General features: G+C 42.5%; 1 long non-coding RNA gene and 2 gene segments (V, D, J or C); 2 read left to right on the forward strand and 1 right to left on the reverse strand.

Annotated features, from left to right (window-relative positions):
* Positions 1 to 3,351: 3,351 nt before the first annotated feature.
* On the reverse strand, positions 3,352 to 16,766 carry LOC122544079. Its single transcript, XR_006310261.1, has 3 exons — positions 16,134 to 16,766; positions 8,796 to 9,999; positions 3,352 to 3,572 (listed from the first exon to the last, which is right to left on the reverse strand). It is a non-coding gene; the product is annotated as an uncharacterized LOC122544079 (long non-coding RNA).
* On the forward strand, positions 3,799 to 5,691 carry LOC122544076. The segment is given in 2 exon segments: positions 3,799 to 3,876; positions 4,403 to 5,691. Coding segments are annotated over 2 exon segments (393 nt in total).
* A 268-nt stretch (positions 16,767 to 17,034) lies between the features above and the next one.
* On the forward strand, positions 17,035 to 18,238 carry LOC122544121. The segment is given in 2 exon segments: positions 17,035 to 17,114; positions 17,874 to 18,238. Coding segments are annotated over 2 exon segments (411 nt in total).
* The last annotated feature ends 1,377 nt before the right edge of the window (positions 18,239 to 19,615 follow it).

The raw sequence follows: 19,615 nt of genomic DNA on the forward strand, positions 1-19,615 counted from the left end.
CAAGAATAAATGAAACACAAGTGTGTCGAACACCTCGTACTTTGGAAGTCTTGAATTAGACATTACATTCATCGACTCTGATCTGTGCAGTCCTGCCTTAGAAACATTCGCATTTCCACAAGGCCGATACATGGCTTTACAAATTACACAACAAGTTGCAAGGTACCTGTCAAATACTATCACTGTGCACAGAAAGAAACAGCCAGCTGCGTCGATTAGAGCTCTGCCAACGGCAGAGCTTGCAACGGTACAATTTCCGCATTCAGCCACAATGCAGCGAGTAAAACAGGAGCTGATCTCCAGTGTTTTGAGATGGCATTGGATTGCTGTATCATGCTGTGGTCTGTCTGCGTGTATCCACTGATACTCATGCTGCTAGTAACTGTATACAATTATTGAGCAATATAAGTTCTGGTTGTTAAAGGAACAACGAAATCAGTTCAAGGATTATCAATTGTTTTTGGTAGTGTTGTAACTTGCTGTGTACAGTTACGATGGAAGCCGCATAAGTAATACCTCAAATGGCAACCCTTACAATACAGTTGAAAAGGGTGGTATCGTGGTAGTATTCCTATCTCTGAGCAGACAGATCGGGTTCAAGTCACATCATGTTCCAGAGTTGTGCTGTAAAATTCATGTGCTGGTTGACTGGGGGCACTTTTATATAGAAAAATCTACAAGACTATAAATATGTTCTGAAGGATCGTCACCGGACCCTAAATGTTAGCACTGCTTTCTCTCTGGACAGATGCTGCTGAGTTTCTCCAGGAATTTTTGCTTTTGTTTGGAGACAAAATAAGGGTCAGAGAGTACAACTTGGAATTTTCATCGCGGGAGGTGAAAGAGACAAGATTGATCTTGTCAACTCTTTGGGAACTGATGCTTTTCATGGGCCCCAGTAACTGGTGACTGTCTCCCGCTGACATTGCAAAAGGAAAACTGTTTTAAACCTGAATAAGCTGGGAACGGACTCCAGACATACGTTCACCTACGTGAGGGGTTGGTGGATTGGACAAATCTCATGCACTATGTAAGACATTCAAAGTGCCAAATACGTTGGGACAACAGCAACTGGATTGAGTTCAGTCGTGATCCAGGAATGCACACTGTTTTCGTACGCACAGCGATTGAGTTTGTGAAATTTTGACAGGAATTGTTTGGCTTTTCTCTCTCAGTCCACATTGTGTTGATCCCGATTTAATCCCAAACCGTGACATTTTCCTGTCTTTTTTTCCCTTAGCGAGTTATAAAAGTGCCTTCATCTCCCCATGACCGGAGGAGTTGGCTTCACAAAAGAGGAAGAAGGCAGAAATGCACCGTTACCAAAACCACACTAGCGAGATTTACATTCACTGGTACCGCCAGCCCAGAAGAGCAGGTCTGCAACTCATAGCAACCTGTTACTGGCTCTGATCACACCCTGAAAAGGATTCGACGGACCCAGTCAAAAGTCGTGAAACAAAAGGTAGCTTGAAAATACTGAGCTTGCGGCCAACAGATACAGCAGTCTATTACTGCACTGACAGTGATCACAGAGATTCAAGCAGGCGGAGAGATTATCCAAAAACATACCTGTCTATTATACCAGGATCAGAACTATTTTGAAAGCACGGGGGTCATGTTTCAACATGTTTGTCATTGTTGTAGAATCCCTTGCCGTCCAATATTATCACTTGGCTCAAAACCTTTAGCTGCCTTGGTAGCTCTTTTGAACATCGAAACATTTCTTCAATGTAATGAGAGTTTCTGCTTCTATTACCTTTACAGACAGTGAATTCCAGGTTGCATAAACATTCTGGGTGTAAATTTGTTCCTGGTAGCTTCTTCAAACCTCCAACTCCTGAGCTTATGTAAATGCCCACACTCACCTGTCATTTTCCAGAACACATGCACCCTCCTCTCGTCATTTATATACCTCATGAAGTTGGTATTTTAACAGTCCTTTCGTCCTCCCAGCCTTGTCTTATTGTCATGGACACTGCATTCCCCTTGTACCCTGTTTACCATGATGGTGCAGAAATTGTGTTATTTCTAAAAGACTCAATATATTCCTCACATCTTGACAAAGAATCGGAAGGTCGGCAGTTTTGCACGGATCTGATGAAAAACATTTTCATTCAGAGTGTGGTTGGGGATCTGGAAAGTACTGCCTGGGATAACAGTTTAAATGGGAACGCCTTCCCTAAATTGATGTCTCCTTTTCATTGATTCTCTGCCAACAATACACGTTTCTTGCTGAGTACCCTGTTTATGACCCACATGATTTCATGCATCTCAATTGTATCTCCATCAGCTTTTGTTTTCTTCGGAAAATAACCCCAATCTGTTCAATCGCTCATCATAACAACAACCAACCTTTTGTTGCTCCTGTCTAAACTGATAGACTCCCATTCACTTTATTCTTTTTCGTGAAGCTGATTCTTCCAATTGAGCATTAATGTGCTGGCTGCTGTTCCTGACAACTTTTTAATTGTTTTGGGACTCTTCGTGTGGCATGGACAAAATAGCACCCGCATTCATACAGAATGGCACATTAGTCATGCTAAACTAAAAGAATATATGTGTGCGTCATAATAAGTTTCTAAGTAAGAACAGGTGAAGGAATGTAAACTTTATTAGCGAAATCTCACGTCTGATTATCATATCTCTTGATTATCACCACCTCTCTCTTCCCAAGGCATGGCAACTGTTTGCTGATAAAATATGTGCCGAAATGTTTTCTCAAGGTTAGCAATCTTCTTGCTCCAGTCCTGAAAAGCTGCGCAGTAGCTTTCAGTAAATGAGTGAATCAAAAGAGTCAATAAAAGTTCATCAATATTCTTTGATGATCATCTTTAAACACAGTCAGCTGCGGATAAGGAACATACTTCTTTTGTAATCATACCTGGGGTCATGTGGATCTGTGATAGTGGACGTACCTCTGGGCCAGGAGAAACGGATTCCATTTCCACATTCTACAGAGATATAGGGTAATATATCTGAGCAAGTTGATTCTGGAATGAATAAGGAGGGTACTTTTGATGCACTGGTAGTTTCCCTACCTTAGAACCTGAGGCCGCAGTTCATTATGCACCTGCTGCAAAGTTAAATAATGACATTTCAGAATAGTTTCACTACAAAATATTTAAAATATTTGTGTTACCCCGTCAGAACATTATATCAGTTTGAAAATCTCTCTGCTCACGCAGAGGAGGGATTGCATTTATTGTATTGCAACAACAATATGTTAGGTGAAGTCTTTACAGTGCAAAAACAAATCGTGTTCATAAAAAGAATGCCCATACAAAAGCTACACAAAGTGTTCTCTACGGATTCTTCAGAAAGAAAATTGTCCGAACAACACAATGGAATTTAACATCTTTTAATTCGTCCTTGCATTTGTGAAAATACAGGCACTTTCCCCACTGCAGCAAAATATTTTAGCAAGATTGTGGTTTAAGACCTGAATGGACACTGGAACATCTTGCCCAGTTTGACTTTCTTCTCCGTATCCATCCTGAGATGCAAACTGGACCAATGTTGCAACATCTAACAGAACCTTCAATCGTTTGACATGACGTGACGTGACCTCCCTAGAAAAAAAAAGATTAGTGAATTGTTTCAATCTATACAAAATGCAGGGGGTGGACTATATACTTAAACTTGTGAGATTGCCTCGTGGGTCAGTTACCAACGTACTCATAGACAGGATATCTGCTTTTCATTGGATGGGAACGGGGAGGACTATTGGACGCTTTCGCAATGATGTCACATTCAGAGCAAAGCATTAAATCCGGCAACAAGGTAAGAGGTTTTGCAGTGTGCAAAGCAGTACCAAGTTGGGAAGGATAATGTTCGATGCTGTTTCTCTGTATCTCCTGTTACTGCTGCTCGCAGGTATCCTTCCAGGCTTGTTTACCTATTTGAGACATTCCTTATCCGCTTTTCATGCTGTGAGATGAACTTAGGTCAGTCAGATCATTTGCAAGTTTCGTTCTTGTTTAATTTCTTAAAAATAATACATGTTGCAGTGGCATGAAGTTTCCAAATAAAACGCGGCACAGTACCCAAAACAGTGAGGGGCTGCGGTAACTTAGTCTTTCTCTCTATAGTGGAAAGATGTGTTATTCTTTTGCAGCAGATGGATTTTGAAGCCTGTGAAATGTGGGAAACAGGATGATGTACTTAGATCTCCGCAAGCAATCGGCATTGCAGCCAATCGTGACAATATGGTTTGTGTTTCAGTATTGCTCTACCGTGACTGGGTGCCCAGAGATCTGTTGCTTTGACTGAGAATGTCAACGACTCGAGCTTTTATGAGTGGCTTTTATGAGGGTGGTGGTGTCATCTGTAAAAATAACCTCCTCGTTATAATAGCAAGCAGTTGGAAAATGACCACATCTGTTTTCCTGTTCCTCCTCAGCTGGCTGCAGGAGCACCTTTATACTCCAGTCGGAGAACACATTGTCTGTTGGAGAAGGGAGGACGGCGGAGATGCACTGTTCCCAAAACGATACTAGCCATAGCTACATGTACTGGTACCGCCAGCTAAGGGGAGCACGCCTGCAGCTCATAGCAACCTCGATTAATACAGCAGCACCCACGTTCGAAGAGGATTTCAAGGCAAGGTTTGAAGGCACCAGACATGATCTTAAATCATGCAGTTTAAAAATCCTTCAGCTGCAGACGTCTGATACTGCACTTTATTACTGTGCTGCCAGTGATCACAGCAATACAAACAAGTGCAGGTCTGTTGCTAAAACCGAGTGAGCAGATGCAAGCAGATGGATTGGAAACCTCGAGTTCACAACGTTCATAATTGCATCCATTCCTCACTGATAATTGCACCCTTTCATACAAACTGTATTGGCATAAAAATGTTGTCGAAGTAATAGCAGCGATTTACAATCCAATCAAAGAATAAGGGACCCTGTTCATTTCTCGCCGAGCCGGGTAGATAGTCTCATGTAAAATAATAATTTGTAGGGGGCAGACATTCCATTATGACCGACTGTTGTGTTTTACGAAACTACTGTCTGTTTGAGTTTACAATTTATCCTTTTTAATCGAACCGCGAATTTAATCATGTTCAAATATATAGCTAACGCTCATTTGGCACAGTATAACAATAGAACCCAAATGATGCGGAAATAGACCATTCGGCCCATCGAATCTGCACTGAATCACTGAACACTGTCTCACCAGAGATCCGCTCTCCTATTCCAATCACCGCGCATTTATAATGGCTAACTCACCTGCTCATTTCTGTGCAGTATTCGGTAATTTCGCACGGTCAATTCACTTAACCTGCATGCAATAAACAATACAGGACTAGGAATAATTGAAACCCTTCTGGATGATCTCGACAGGGCACGATTCGCGCAATAAACCACTTCTGCCAGGTATCAACTGAGCAGTCCACCTCTCCCCAGATGAGTTTGCTGATGTTTCCTTTTTGAATATGTATTGACCCAGCCAGCCTTTTCGCTTTTTATAACGTTGTGGCTCCAGGGCTTCCGAATGGAGCTGTCTTCACGCTCCAGCTCAGTGAGGGACACCAGTTGATCTCGCTGGACGAGTTTACATGCAACTGCGGCAGAATTGATGGCACGAAGTGTTGGAAACTGAACGAAATTCCATCTCTGTTACCAATTGGTATCGTAGCCAAGTGTACTCCATTGGTATGGGACCTATTACATCTTCTGATAACTGGGTGTCCATTCACGACTGCTCTTTTCGTTAACAAAGCAAGCTGAATCAGTGTGGTATTCATCATGTGCGTTGACAGGTAATGTCTCCTTATCTTCATTGATCGGTCTGTTTGTCAGTCTTCCTCAGTACTGCTTTCACGAAGGAATTATTTCCAAAGTGATTTGGAAATGAGAACAGTTGTATGTGCATGTTAGATGAAGGCCACCAATAATTTAAGCTTTTATTTTTGCTGCTAGTGCAGTGACAACGATTAGCAGCTGACAGTGAAATCTCTTACGGCCTCTGGGACTTGCTCTTTTGAATGGATCAAGGACAGGTTTTAGCAGGCAAGAAGATCTGAAGTCTGAACAAAAGGCTGAACGTGGAGAAGTCTCAGACCTTGGTTCATTTTAAAACTGATCGCTATCACAATGTTCAAAACAGACCCCGAGCAGTGCCAAAGCCTTCTGCAAAGTCATGTTGTGAGGAGAAATCATGGCAAAACTTCAATTTGCACCTTTAAAATTAAATTCTCGCAGGACCCAGTGATGAAGCAGCAATGTGACAAGGCAATTGCCTCGTGGTCTTATTGTTTGATGATTAATCCAGATGTTTAGTCAATGTTCTTTAAAAAAAGGTTAGAATCCCACCACAGCAGCTCAGGTAATTTGATTACAGTCATAAACCTTAAATAACGGATAAACATAAATCTACTCTTCTTTGTCTGGAAAAAAAAAACATATGTTTCTCTAATGTTCTTCAGGACGGGAAAACTGCCCTCAAGACCAATGAATCTCAGTTGCCTGAAATGGCCTTGAAAGCACTTTTATCAATCGTTACGGAGTCTGAAAGAAGTGAAACTGGACGAATCACCTTGCACTGAAATAAGGACTGAAAAACTGCAATAATCGTCCTGTCGAAAGTCCAACTCGACAGTGGCGATAAGATATCCAAAAATTAAGCTAGTCCAATTTGCCAGCAGTTGGTCCATATCCCTCAAAGTAGAAAGTAAGGACTGCAGATGCTGGAGATCTGAGTCAAGAGTGCCGTGATGGAAGAGCAAAACAGGTCAAGGCCCAGCCGAGGAGCAGGAGAGTCGACATTTCGAGCATAAGTCGTTTATCAGGATCTTGGTGAATTAAGCCTGAAATATCGACTTCTGCTCTTCCTGCTCTTCGAATGCTGCCTGACCTGCTATGCTTTACCAAAACCACACTCACGACTTTATATCCCTCTAAATAATCATATTCAAATTATCATCCAGATGTATTTAAATGCAGTCATTATGTCAGCCTCCACCTCTAACATCTCATTCAATACACGCTCCACCTTCCGTGTGACAAAGTTGCCCCTTAGGTCCATGTTTAATCTTTCACTCAAAACGCATTTCCTCCAGTTCGGGAATCCGATATTCCAGGGAAAGCATTTTATTTCTTTACTCTATTCACTCTCATCAGAACTTTCTAAATCTCTACAAGGTCACCATTCCACCTCTGGATTTCCGTAGAAAACAGCCCCAGCCATTTCAGCGTCTTCTTGCAGCTCAAACCCTTCAATCCAATCCTTGTAAATCCATTCTGAGCCTTTTTAAATTTTATAACGTCCTTTCAGACGGAGGGAAACGAGAAGTGCACACAAATTTCCGAAGGTTGCTGAACCAATGTCATGTACAGCTGCAACATGAACTCCTAACTCGTATTCTCAAAGCTCTGAACAATAAATGAAAGCACACCGACCGCCTTAATCACTATCCTGCGAGTCCACTTTCAAGGAAATATGAACCTGGAGTGCAAGGTCTCTTTTCTCAGCAACGATACCCAGGACCTTACCATTAAGTCCTGCCATGATTTGCCTTTCAAAATGCAACACCTCATATTTATCAAAATTAAAGACCATCTGCCACTCCTCGGTCCATTGGCCTACTCGATCAAAATCCCTTTGGACCCTTTGTGGGCGGCACGGTGGCACAGTGGTTAGCACTGCTGCCTCACAGCGCCAGAGACCCGGGTTCAATTCCCGCCTCAGGCGACTGACTGTGTGGAGTTTGCACGTTCTCCCCGTGTCTGCGTGGGATTCCTCCGGGTGCTCCGGTTTCCTCCCACATCACAAAGATGTGCAGGGTCAGGTGAATTGGCCATACTAAATTGCCCGTAGTGTTAGGTATAGGGTAAATGTAGGGGTATGGGTGGGTTTCGCTTCGGCGGGTCGGTGCGGACTTGTTGGGCCGAAGGGCCTGTTTCTACACTGTAATCTAATCTAAGTTAACCTTCTTCGCTGTCAATTGCACCTCCAATTTTGGTGTCATCTGCAAAATTACTAACTATACCTCCTATATTCACATCCAAATAATTGTTTAACAAATAACGAAAAGTAGTAAACCCAGCTCTGATCATTGTAGTACACTACTAGTCATAGGCCTCCTGACTGGAAGGTAACCCTCCACCACCACTGTCTGTCTTCTACCATCGAACCAATTTTGCATCCAAGTGGCTAGTTCTCCCTATATTACAGGTGATCTAACCTTGCTCGCCAATTTACCAAGACGAACCTTGTGAAATGCCTTACTGAAGTCTGCAAAAATCACGTCCACCGGTCTGCCCTCATCAATCCTCTTTGTTACTTCTTAAAAAGTCTCAATCGAGTTAGTGCGATATGATGACACACGCACAAAGCCATGTTGGCAACATTTCCCTGGCATTTTCTTACCACCTTCCTTAAATAGTGACAACACATGAGCCAACCTCCAGTCATCCGGCACCTCAGCTGTGACCATTGATGAAATAGATATCTCAACAAGGGGCCCAGCAATCAATTTTCTAGCTTTACAGAGAGCTCTAGGATACATCCGATCAGTTCCTGAGAATTTATCCATCTTTATGCGTTTTAAGAAATCCAGCATCTCCTTATGTGTCGTACTGTCAATTTTTAAGATGTCACTACCTATTTAGCCATATTTTATTTCTTCCATGTCCTTCTCCACAGTAAACACTGATGCAAGATATTCATTTACTCTGTCCCCCATCTCCTGCGGTTCTACACATTTGGGGTGAGTGCAAAAATTGCGAGAGATGTCTCACAGCCTAATCGACAGGTGATATAATAATGCTCCTTGGATCAATCCTTACCGACAATATCGCAGAAACTACCATCATTTTCTGTGGATAGGACCTGTCCCACTTGCAAGACAGGCCCACCAGAGTTGCACGCACAGTGATACACAGTCCACAGGGAGTTGCTCTTGGTGTCCTTGACGTTAGCTCTGGACGGCATGCATTCTCCAGGCTTTGAGTAAAATATGACCAAGGATATCTCCCGATGATTACCCCATACTGTCCTCACTAGGCTGATGAATTGGTGCTCCTCAATATTGACCAAAACTTGGAAGAAAATAGACACATGTAAATCGTTTCAATTTGAAATAACCAAAGTTAGTTTGGATATATCACTAACGTTTCGTGACTACCTTGTTGTCAGTTACTTTTGTACAAAATTTAAAAACAAGTGTCTGTTTTTTACATAAATTGGATCAAGGGAGGTTTATTGGGCGTTCTCATGATTATGTCATGTTCAGTGCTAAGTGTTAAATCCAACTCCAGGGCTAGTGGGTTTGCAATGTGTGAAAGCTGTACCAACTTTGCAGGGACAATGTTTGATGCTCTTTTCTGCAATCCCTGTTACTGCTGCGTCCAAGTAAACTTACAGCCTTGCTGAAATATGTGAGCCTGTCTTAATCCACTTTTAGTGTCATAGATGAACTTCGATCAGTCAGACCACATGCAAGTTTTGTTCTTGTTTATCATCGGAAAAAAAGGTATTGCCTTTTTGGGGAATGTTTTGCATGGCCAGCGAAGAATCTATAATTGTCCCTTATGAAAGGGATGTAGATAAATGTTCAAATTTGCATTATTTGTAGGATCTGTGATAATACAGAGGGCATTCAAATAGGAAATTGTCTCAAAATTGCACAGAGAGCAGCAGCAATTGGGCAAATAGTCTGTTTGAAGCTGCATTGTTCTCTTTTGCAAGTGTCTTCCTTTTGTTTTTGATCAGCATTTTTAAGTCCCTGTCTCTTGCTCAGAGACTGGAAGTGGCAAATGCCAAGCGTCCAAATAGCCTGGCACAATCTTTCTGTCTCCATAATGGGTGGATTTCGTGCCTTTGTGAAGCAGGGGACATTTAAAAGTGTGTGGAACATGTGAAATCAGAGGTTACACCCGGGTCTCCGGTGTAATTGATGTTGCATCTCAAACCAATTCTTTGTCTTTCCATCTTCGTTCTTTAGCGACTTGAAAAAGTGTCCTCATCTCCCAGTGGCCAGAGCATTTGTCTCTGCAAAAAAGGAATACAGAAGAACTGAACTGCTATCAAAATGATACTGGCAATAACAACATGTACGGCAACTGCTAGCGCAGTGGAGCAGGCCTACAGCTCATAACAACCTCGATTGGGACTTCAGCACTTATGTTCGAGTATGATTTCAAGGCAACATTTGGAGGCAACAGGTTCAAACTTGAATCGTACAACTTGAAAATCCTGAAAAAAGCTGGAGTTATCTGATACTGTCGTTTTTTTCTGCAAACACTTCTACTGTTCATGAAAAAACATAGCGAGCAGTTAAACTGTGAGCAGATCAATTGGAAAGCTCGAGTGAACAACGCTTCAAATTACAGCCGCTCCTTGCTGATGTTTGCACGCGTTCTTACAAGCATCCATTTACCCATTTAGATGCTCTTCACTGTCCAATCGAAGATCAAGTGCCCCTCTCCAGCAACAGCTGAGCAGAAGACATAGTGTTATGTAGAGTAAAGGGACCTCGATTATTCAGCATTCGGGTAATGCAAATATCTATTCATCTGACAGCAATGCAAGGTCCCGAAGTTTGGCTAAACTATGTTATCCGGTATTCCATTTTCCGGAATTGGATTAACCAAACGAAATACTCCCCCCATGTCCTTCAGATGCTCAAAGTTCCGCTAATTGTAGAGGACAAAGGGTTCCATTGGGGGAAATGTATTATTTTCTAAAATGCTTCCTGTTTCATTTTGCAAATTATCAGTTCTGAGGGACCTGCTAATGTTAACGTGTTCCAAATATATTTAATGCTCATGTGACACAGCGGATTCTGAGCTCCCATGCAGTGAGGAAATAGACCATTCGGCCTGTCGAGCTGTACTGACGCTTGAAAGACCATCCCAGCCGAGACCATGAAACCCACTTTATTCCTATAACTCCGCATTTCCAATGGCCGCCCACAGGCACATTTCAGGACACCACGGTAATGTTTAGCATACTAATTCACCTTACCTTCACATCATAAAGAATGCAGGAGCAGGAATGTTTGGAGCGCCTTCGGGAAAGTCTCGAAGGCACAATTTGCAGAATGCCCTTTTCTGCCAGGCATAGAACATGGAAAATCGAAAAGCACAGAACAGGCCCATTGGCCCACGATGTTACGCCGAGGATTAATCCTAATGTATAATGTAACAACTTAACCTATGCCACCTGCAACTCACTGCTATCCATGTGCATGTCCAACAGTCGCTTAAACGTCTCTAATGACTTTGCTTCCACCACCACCCCAGCAAGGCATTCAATGCATTCATAAATCTCTACGTAAAGAACCTGCCTCTGATGACTCCTCTGTATCTATCTCCTAATATCTTAAAACTATGACCCCTCATACCAGTCAATCTTGCCCTGGGAAAAGTCTCTGGCCATTGACTCTATCTATTCCACTTACTATGTTGTATACCTCGATCAGGTCTCCACTATTCCTCTTTCTCTCCAGAGAGAAAAGTCCGAGCTTATTCAATCTTTCTTCATAAGGTAAGCCCACCAGTCCAGGCAGCATCCTGGTAAACTTACTTTGCACCCTCTCGAAAGCCTCTGTATCTTTCGTAGAGTAGGGTGACGAAACCTGGACACAGTATTCCAAGTGTGGTTTCACCACGGGCTTATAAAGCTATAGTAAAACCCTCACGGCTCTTAAACTCGACCCCTGTTAATTAGAGGCAAAACACCATATGCTTCCTTAACAACCCCATCAACTTGGGTGGCAACTTTGAGGGATCCATGTAATTGCAAACCCAGGTCCCTCTGTTCCTCCACAGTGCCAAGAATCCTGTCTTTAATCCTATGTTCAGCATTTGAGTTCGACCTTCCAAAATACATCACTTCGCATTTATCCAGGTTGAACTCCATCTGCCATTTCTCAGCCCTGCTCTGCATCCTGGCTATGTCACTCTGCAGCCTGCAGTAGCCCTCGATAGTATTGACGACACCTCCAATCTTTGTGTCATCTGCAAATTTACTAACCCTTCCCTCAACCTCCTCATCGAAGTCATTTATAAAACCTACAAAGAGCAGAGGCCCAAGAACAGAGCCCTTCGGGCCCCACTCAACACTTACCTTCAGGCAGAATACTTTCCATTTACATGCACTGTCTGCCTTCTGAATCCAGATAGCCAAATCTCCCTATGTCCAATTCGGAATCCAGATAGCCAAATCTCCTTATATCCAGTACTTCCTGACTTTATGGATGAGCCTACCATGTGAAACCTTATCAAATGCCTCGATTAAGTCCATATACACCCCATCCACTACTCGAACTTCGTCGGCCTATCTTGTCACCTCCTCAAAGAACTCAATAAGATTTGTGAGGTCTGACCTGCCTCTCACTAAGCCATACTGACTACTTGTAATCACACTAAGCTTTGCCAAATAATCATAAATCTTGTCCCTAAGAATTCTTTCCAAAGCTTTGCTGACTACAGACGTAAGACAGACTTGTCTGTAATTGCCAGGTATTTCCCTATTAACCTTCGATAAAAAGAAACAAACAACTTTTGCCTCCTTCTAATCCTCTGGTACGACTCCCATCGAGAGTGAGGAGGCAATGATCCTCACCAGCGGCTTAGCAACCTACTTTCTCGCTTCCCAGAGAAGCCTAGGATAAATCTAATTTGGCACTATGGACTTATTAAACTAAATGTTTTCCAAATTTCCAGCACATCAACTTCATCAGTCTTGATTTGGTCAAGCCTGTATCCAGCTCCTCAAAGTTTTCATTCACAACAAGGTCTCTTTACTTAGTGAAAACCGAAGCAAAAGCCTCATTTAGGGCTTCCCCTATCTGCTCTGCCCTTTCTGTGGTACAATTGCTCCCAGTCTGTACTTCCTGTCTGATAGCATCAAATTAACATTGTGCATACACCCACACATATGTATTGACCCAGTCAATCTGTTCCCTCTTTCTCATGGAATGGTTCAAGTGCTTTGGCATGGCACTGTGATAGCCCAACTCAATGAGGTACACCAGGCAGTCTCACTGGACTGGAAAATGATGCAACTGCGGTAGAGTTGTTGGCGTAGAGTGTGAAAAACCGACCGAGATACAGCCTCTGAGGCCAGCTGCATTCCTTTGGCATAGGAACTCAGCAACTGTTGGGTGTTTAGCCATGACAAAGCAAGCTGAACACGTGTCGTATTTTTCATGTATACTGAAAGGAAATGTTTCACCGTCCTCGTTGTAGCAGTACTTGTTTGATCAGTCTGTTTCTCAGTCTTCCTCTGTACTGGCCTCTCCAATGGTTTCGAAAACAGAAGCCCTGGAGTGGTATGTAACTGAAGGACACTTATGACTAAATCATGTTCTTGTCTTGCTCATGTTTTAGCAGAGTCGCAGCTAGGAAAACGTGAGGACTGCAGATCATGGTCTAAGTGCGTGTCGCTGGAAAATTACAGTCGCTCAGACAGCATCCGAACAGTTGCGGCTCGCTGTAAGCTCCTTTACTACCTCTGCCATCTGCCTTTTAGGATGGTTTCAATGACTGGTTTAAGCTTTGAATTGGAATTAGGGCCTGAAGAAATGGCTGAACTTTGGAAGGTCTGAGGCAGCGGTTGCTTCCTTTCATTACTAAACTGTTGCTGATCCCAAAGACCAAAAGTGGCTTGGTGCACTTGCAGCTTTCAAAACGAACAACTTGTTTATCGATGTGGCTCGTCTCAGTTCGTGATGACCAAGATTCAGTTCCCCAAGCAGCAATAAAGCGACTCAATGGCCCAGTCATATTATTTCTAGATTATTAATCTAGAAATAAGCTGTTGTTCTGGGGACCTGGGTTCGATTCAGTTCTCCCTTCATTATTTCATCTGGCCTTCACGTGATACCAGAGCTACAGAAATGTTGTTGCTCTCAATTGAAGCCTGTAATTACTGAGTGAGCCATTGTGTTCGAGCAATCGCTACGAAGTCTCAAAGAAATGGAAACAGATGGATCACCTGCTCTGACCTAAAAACAAACCCTGCAGAAACATCCCTGTTGAACCTGCAAATTTCTGCATTCTGATATCTGGGTGATAGCATTAAAATTGGGAGAGCTGTCTCACAGACTAGTCAATAACTTTGCAGAGACATAATCATTGCCACAACCACCACATCGCCATTCCTGAATTTGTCCTTTTCACTGGTAGAACAGATCCTACTACCTTAACATAACAGTGGTATTCAGTGGTATTCAGTGGTATGAGGAAGATGCACTAGAATTTCTTGACTTCAGCTCTCGACCCCATGAAATCTCATGACTTTGGGTTAACTATGGACAAAGAAACGTCTTGCAGGTACAACATACCATTCTCCCTCGGCTGATATATCAGTGCTTATCAATGTCCGAGAACACATGAACAATACGCTGAGGATAGCAAAGGCGTAAGATGTACTCTGGATGCGGGTTTGCAATTAGCATCAACAAGAGTTGTTCGGCAGCAGTTCTAACATATAAAAGAAAATATAGAATAAAATATATAGCTGCTAGGTTGGGTCCGAAACAAGTTGTGAAGTAACCAACAAGAGGAAAAAAAATAAACTTGAAATCATTGTTATCAATCTACCGATTACAAATGCTTGCGTCCATAAAAGTATTAGTTAGAGTGACCACTAACAGTCTTAGTAGATACAAAGTCCTGCCTTCACATTGCAAATAACCTCCAATTGGTTGTGTGATGCTATCAATATGTTACATTTTAAAAATATTGAACAGGTCTCGCAACCATGACGCACTGTATGCTATCAACAGCTTCAGTGTTGTCTTCAAACACAATCTGCAACCTCACGATCCAGCATGTCCACCATTCAACCATTACCACTGAGACAAGGGATAAACACGAGTTCAATGGAGAGTGCAGGAAATTGTGCCAGAAGCAGCACGAGACATACCTGAGAATTAGGTGTCAATATTGTGACTCTACACACGGGTCTTCATGAATGCCAAGCCACTTAATCTGCAAGCGACAGAGAGGGCTAAGCAATTCCACAATCAGCAGAGCAGATTTAAGATCTGCAGTTCGAACATATCGAGCCGTTAATTATAATGGACAATTAAACAATGCACGAGAAGAGGAGGCTCCACAAATATCTCCATCGCTAATGAAGGAAAAGCACAGCACATTAGTGCCATAGGTAAGGCTGAAGAACTCAGCCATATTCAGTCAGAAATACTGACTGGATGATCCATCTTGGACTAGTTGAGTGGTGCCTAGCAGTACACATGCCAATCTTCAACTGATTGTACTTCTCCACGTCATATCAAGAAAAGGTTGGGACCTAGGATCAATTGCCTGCCGATCAAATATTTTCTGAAATGTTTTCTCTGGATTACCAGTCGGCTTTCTGAAACCCTAAGAAACTGCACGGTAGCGCTCAGTAACTGAGAAAATCAACAGAAAAAAACAAAATGTCATCAATGCTCTTTGATAAACATTTGAATCAGAGTTAGCTGCCTTCAACAGTGACACTTTTTTCTCCATAATCATACCCGGACTCCTGTGAGGCACTGGTAGTGGCACTATCTCTAAGCAATAAAGCCCGATATGAATACATACTTGCTCCAGACCTCTATAATTTCATCTCTGAATGGGTATGTTGGGTAGTATCTAATATCTCAGTTTGTACCCCATCAAATTACTGCATCTAGTTGATCTCTGTCTTCGCAGGCATCCGGAGAGCCTGTGGCATTGCAACAACAATTTTCCCAAAGAGGAATAGGTTGTATGTTTCAAAAATAAATTTCATTCATAAAAGAAAGTGCATCCTAAAGGTCCTCAAACAGTTCTAGTCAGCACCTGCGAGAGAGAATAAAATGTCAAACAAAACATTAGAATTTGATATTTTTGAGATTACCCTTGCAGTGTGAAAGCAGAGACATTTTCTGCCCATGCAGGGAACTATTTAATTTCATATTGAGCCAACAGAGTGATTAGAGAACTGAACGGACGCTGGTAGGTACAACCCTTTTATCATTTCAAAATACATTTCATTCATTTAAAAAAGTCTTTCTACCTATATAGTTATAAACACCAATCCGCTTTGTACAACAGCAAATTAACAAAACAAAGAAACATTGGAGTTTGACTCGAATCCAGCAAACAAAGCAAAGGCATGACTTAATTTAACCAGACTATATTTACATGAGATTCCTGATGAAGGGCTTATGTCCAAAACGTCAATTCTCCTGAACATCTGATGCTGCCTGACCTGCTGTGCTTTTCAGACACTACACTCTATACTTGCATGCAGTTGAGGCACCAGGTACGTCTAAAATCCGAATGGACCACTATTTAACTTCAGCAGTAAGTTCTCAAACAGTTGTCTTTTCGCACTGCACCTTGGTGGCAGTGGCCCCTGACATGCATGCGTCCCTGTGGGCGTCGTCGTATACGTTGGAATGTGCTGATCTGCAATATCCTTTCCAGGACAATTCCTTGTTCTAGAAGGCCAATAGGTTCAATGCTTACCGAAGAGCGGCTTTCAAAAAAGGACTGGTCCTCCAGGCGTAATATCCTGACCAGTTTTGTGTGCCTGCAAAAGTCATCAAGTAGTTCTATAGAGTTTCTGCAGAGAGAAAAGAAAATCTGCCAAAGGGTAGATTGTAATTTGACATATTTAATATCATGCCTGCAGTTTCGCCCGTGCAGGAAACTGCTTAAATTCATTTCGAGGTAACAGGTTAGATTTGAGAACTGAAGAGATCCTATTCTCAACAGATTGCCCAGTTTTACTTGCTTCTCCGTGCCGTTTCTGAGCTGCAAAACGGAGCAAAGGTGCAACTTCTAAACAATTACAATACTCTGACATGAGGTGACTTGCTTTCCGCCAAATAGAATCAGACACATGTGAATCTTTTCCGTCTGTATGAAACTATGTGGTTCTGCAATATTGTTAAATTTGCCTGATGGTAGTGTGGGTCAGTTTATCAGCGTATTCACAAACTACTTTTCGTGAGGTGGGAACGGGGGTTTATTCAAAATCTGTGATGATGTCATATCTATAGCTAAGCATTAACTCCAGTGATTGGGGAACACAGTTTGCAGTGTGTGAATGCTGCACCAAGTTGGAAGGGACAATGTTTGCAGCTTGTTCGCTGCATCTCCTGTTATTGCTGCTCCCAGGTAACCTTCCTGACTCGGTGATCTATTTAAGTTTGTCTTAAGCCGCTTTTGGGGCAAGAGATGAATTTCTGACAGTCAGGTCTTTGAAAGTTTCCTTCTTGTGTATTCTTTTTATAAAAGAACACAGGTTGGTCTGATATTAGAATGAAAGTAGCAATGTAAATTTTCTAATAAGCAGGCACTATGCCGACACCAGTGAGTGGCTGAGGTCATTCACTCTCTCTCCGTAACAGGAAAATGTCCTGTCTCAGTAAAGCGGGCGGAATTCAATGTGTGTAAAATTTGGGAAATCGAAAGCTACACCTGCGTCCCCGCAAGCAATCAGCATTGCAGCCAAACTTGGCAATGAAGAATCTGCGCCAGTGTTGCTCTGCTGTAATTGGGTGTGCAGAAAACTGCAGCTCTGTATGAGTGTTGAATAATGTGTTGCTGGGAAAGCGCAGCAGGTCAGCCAGCATCCAAGGAGCAGGAGGATCGACGTTTCTGGCATAAGCCCTTCTTCAGGAAGAAGGGTTTATGCCTGGAATGTCAATTCTCCTGCTCCTTGGATCTGCCTGACCTGCTGCGCTTTTCCAGCAACACATGTTTCAGCTCTGATCTCCAGCATCTGCAGTCCTCACTTTTTCCCTTTGTATGAGGGTGTCAAAAAGTTGACCGTTTGTGTGGGGAAGTTCCTAGTTCTTTTGGTAGAAATTGCCCCTCAGTATTGATAGTAAACAATTGAAATTTAATCCTGTCTGCTGTCCCGTCTCTCCTCAGCTGGATGCAGAAGTACTATCGTCTCCCAATTGGAAAAACACTTGTCTGTTGGAAAAGGGAAGATGGTGGAAATGCATTGTTTCCAAGAAGGTACGAGCAATAGCTACATGTACTGGTACCGCCGTTACAAAGGAGCAGGCCTGCAGCTCATAATTACCTCCGCTTTCGGCACTGAACCCACGCCTGAAGAGGGCTTCAAGAAGAGGTTTGAAGTCACCAGAACCAGTCAAAAGTCGTGCAGCCTGAAAATTCAGAGCTTGGTGCCAAATGATACTGCAATCTATTACTGCGCTGCTAGTGATCACAGTGATTCGAACAGGCATACAGCTGGATCAAAAAGCTCCTCGCCTCGAGTGATTGGGTGAGAGCCGCTGGCTGGTTTTAATGAGCTTGTCATTGATACAGACGTCCAACATGACGTCATAAGGGGACAAAATAAATTCTCAGGAGGAATTGATCGTGTCATGGAGATCGACAGCATGGAAGACTCTTCAACACATTGTGCACACGCCAGTCAAAAAACAAACACCTAAGTATTCTGAGGAAGACGAACTCAGTCTATTCGGTCTTACTTCATTTTCCAGCACTTTTCCATTAGCTTCGCATTTCTTGATATCTCAAGTGCGCACCAAATAATTGTTTAATGTAATGGGGAAACCTTACAGCCAATGATCTCCTTACTCCCCTCACCAATTGTATGAAAGAAACGTTTCTTCACATCTCCACTAAATCTCCTGCACTTCCCTTTAAATTTTGGCCGCTTTTATGAACCCTCCATTTCGGGAAAGCGCCTCCCTGTCTGTGCTGTCTGTGCCACTCATTAACGTATACATCTCAGTCCTGTCCGTTCACAGTCTACCCATTGTTTTTTCAAAACATCCTTCCTTTTATTCCTCCGGTAGTAAATGTTATTCTCGATTCAGCTCTCTTATCTCCTCCTTGTTACAGCACTTGGGCAATTGAGGTGCCAGTCTTACAATTAAGCATTAATGTGCTGGCTCCTGCTCTTGATAACTTCGGAATTATGTTGAGGTTGCTCATGTGTAATGGCCAGTGTAGTTCGTGCGCTTATGCAGAATGACACATTAGCTGAGAAGAACATGTGTGTTTGTCATAAAGTAGTTTCGAAGTGACAGCACATGCAGAAAAATATGTTTATTATTGAAAACTCGATTCTGATTACTTTCTCCATTTTATCCCACGTCCTCGCACGCCCCAACGGTGGTAAATGCTTGCTGATCATACACTTTTGACCCGTCTTCTCAAGACAATCAATTTTCTCAATTCATCACTGAGAAGTTGCAGTCTTGCTCTTAGTGTCTGGGTGAATCAATGAAAAAAAAAACTTTGTCAATATTCATTGTTAATTGTCTTGATTCAGAGTGAGCAGAGAACAATAAAAATATATGTTGCTTCTTCAGCACACTTATGACTCTTTTAGAGAAACAACTGTATCCCAACCTCTGAGCCAGCTTTCAAGGTTTACATTACTCAGAAGTGTGTCATGACATCTTTCAGCAGGTTGATTAGACGGAATGAATGAGGAGTACCCCTGTGAAGCTGTGTTCATGTCCCTACCTCTCACTGAGAAACACTGAGGTCATCACACACCTGCTCCAGAGCTCTGCAATGCCATCTGTCAGCGTAACATAACTTTAAACCAATCAAAAAACGATATGCATCTGAAAATCTGTAGATTCAGCCACAAGGACGACCATGTGCTATTGCCAAAAACAAGGTTT

The sequence above is a fragment of the Chiloscyllium plagiosum genome, chromosome 46 (genome assembly GCF_004010195.1).
Source record: "Chiloscyllium plagiosum isolate BGI_BamShark_2017 chromosome 46, ASM401019v2, whole genome shotgun sequence".
NCBI lineage: Eukaryota > Metazoa > Chordata > Chondrichthyes > Orectolobiformes > Hemiscylliidae > Chiloscyllium > Chiloscyllium plagiosum.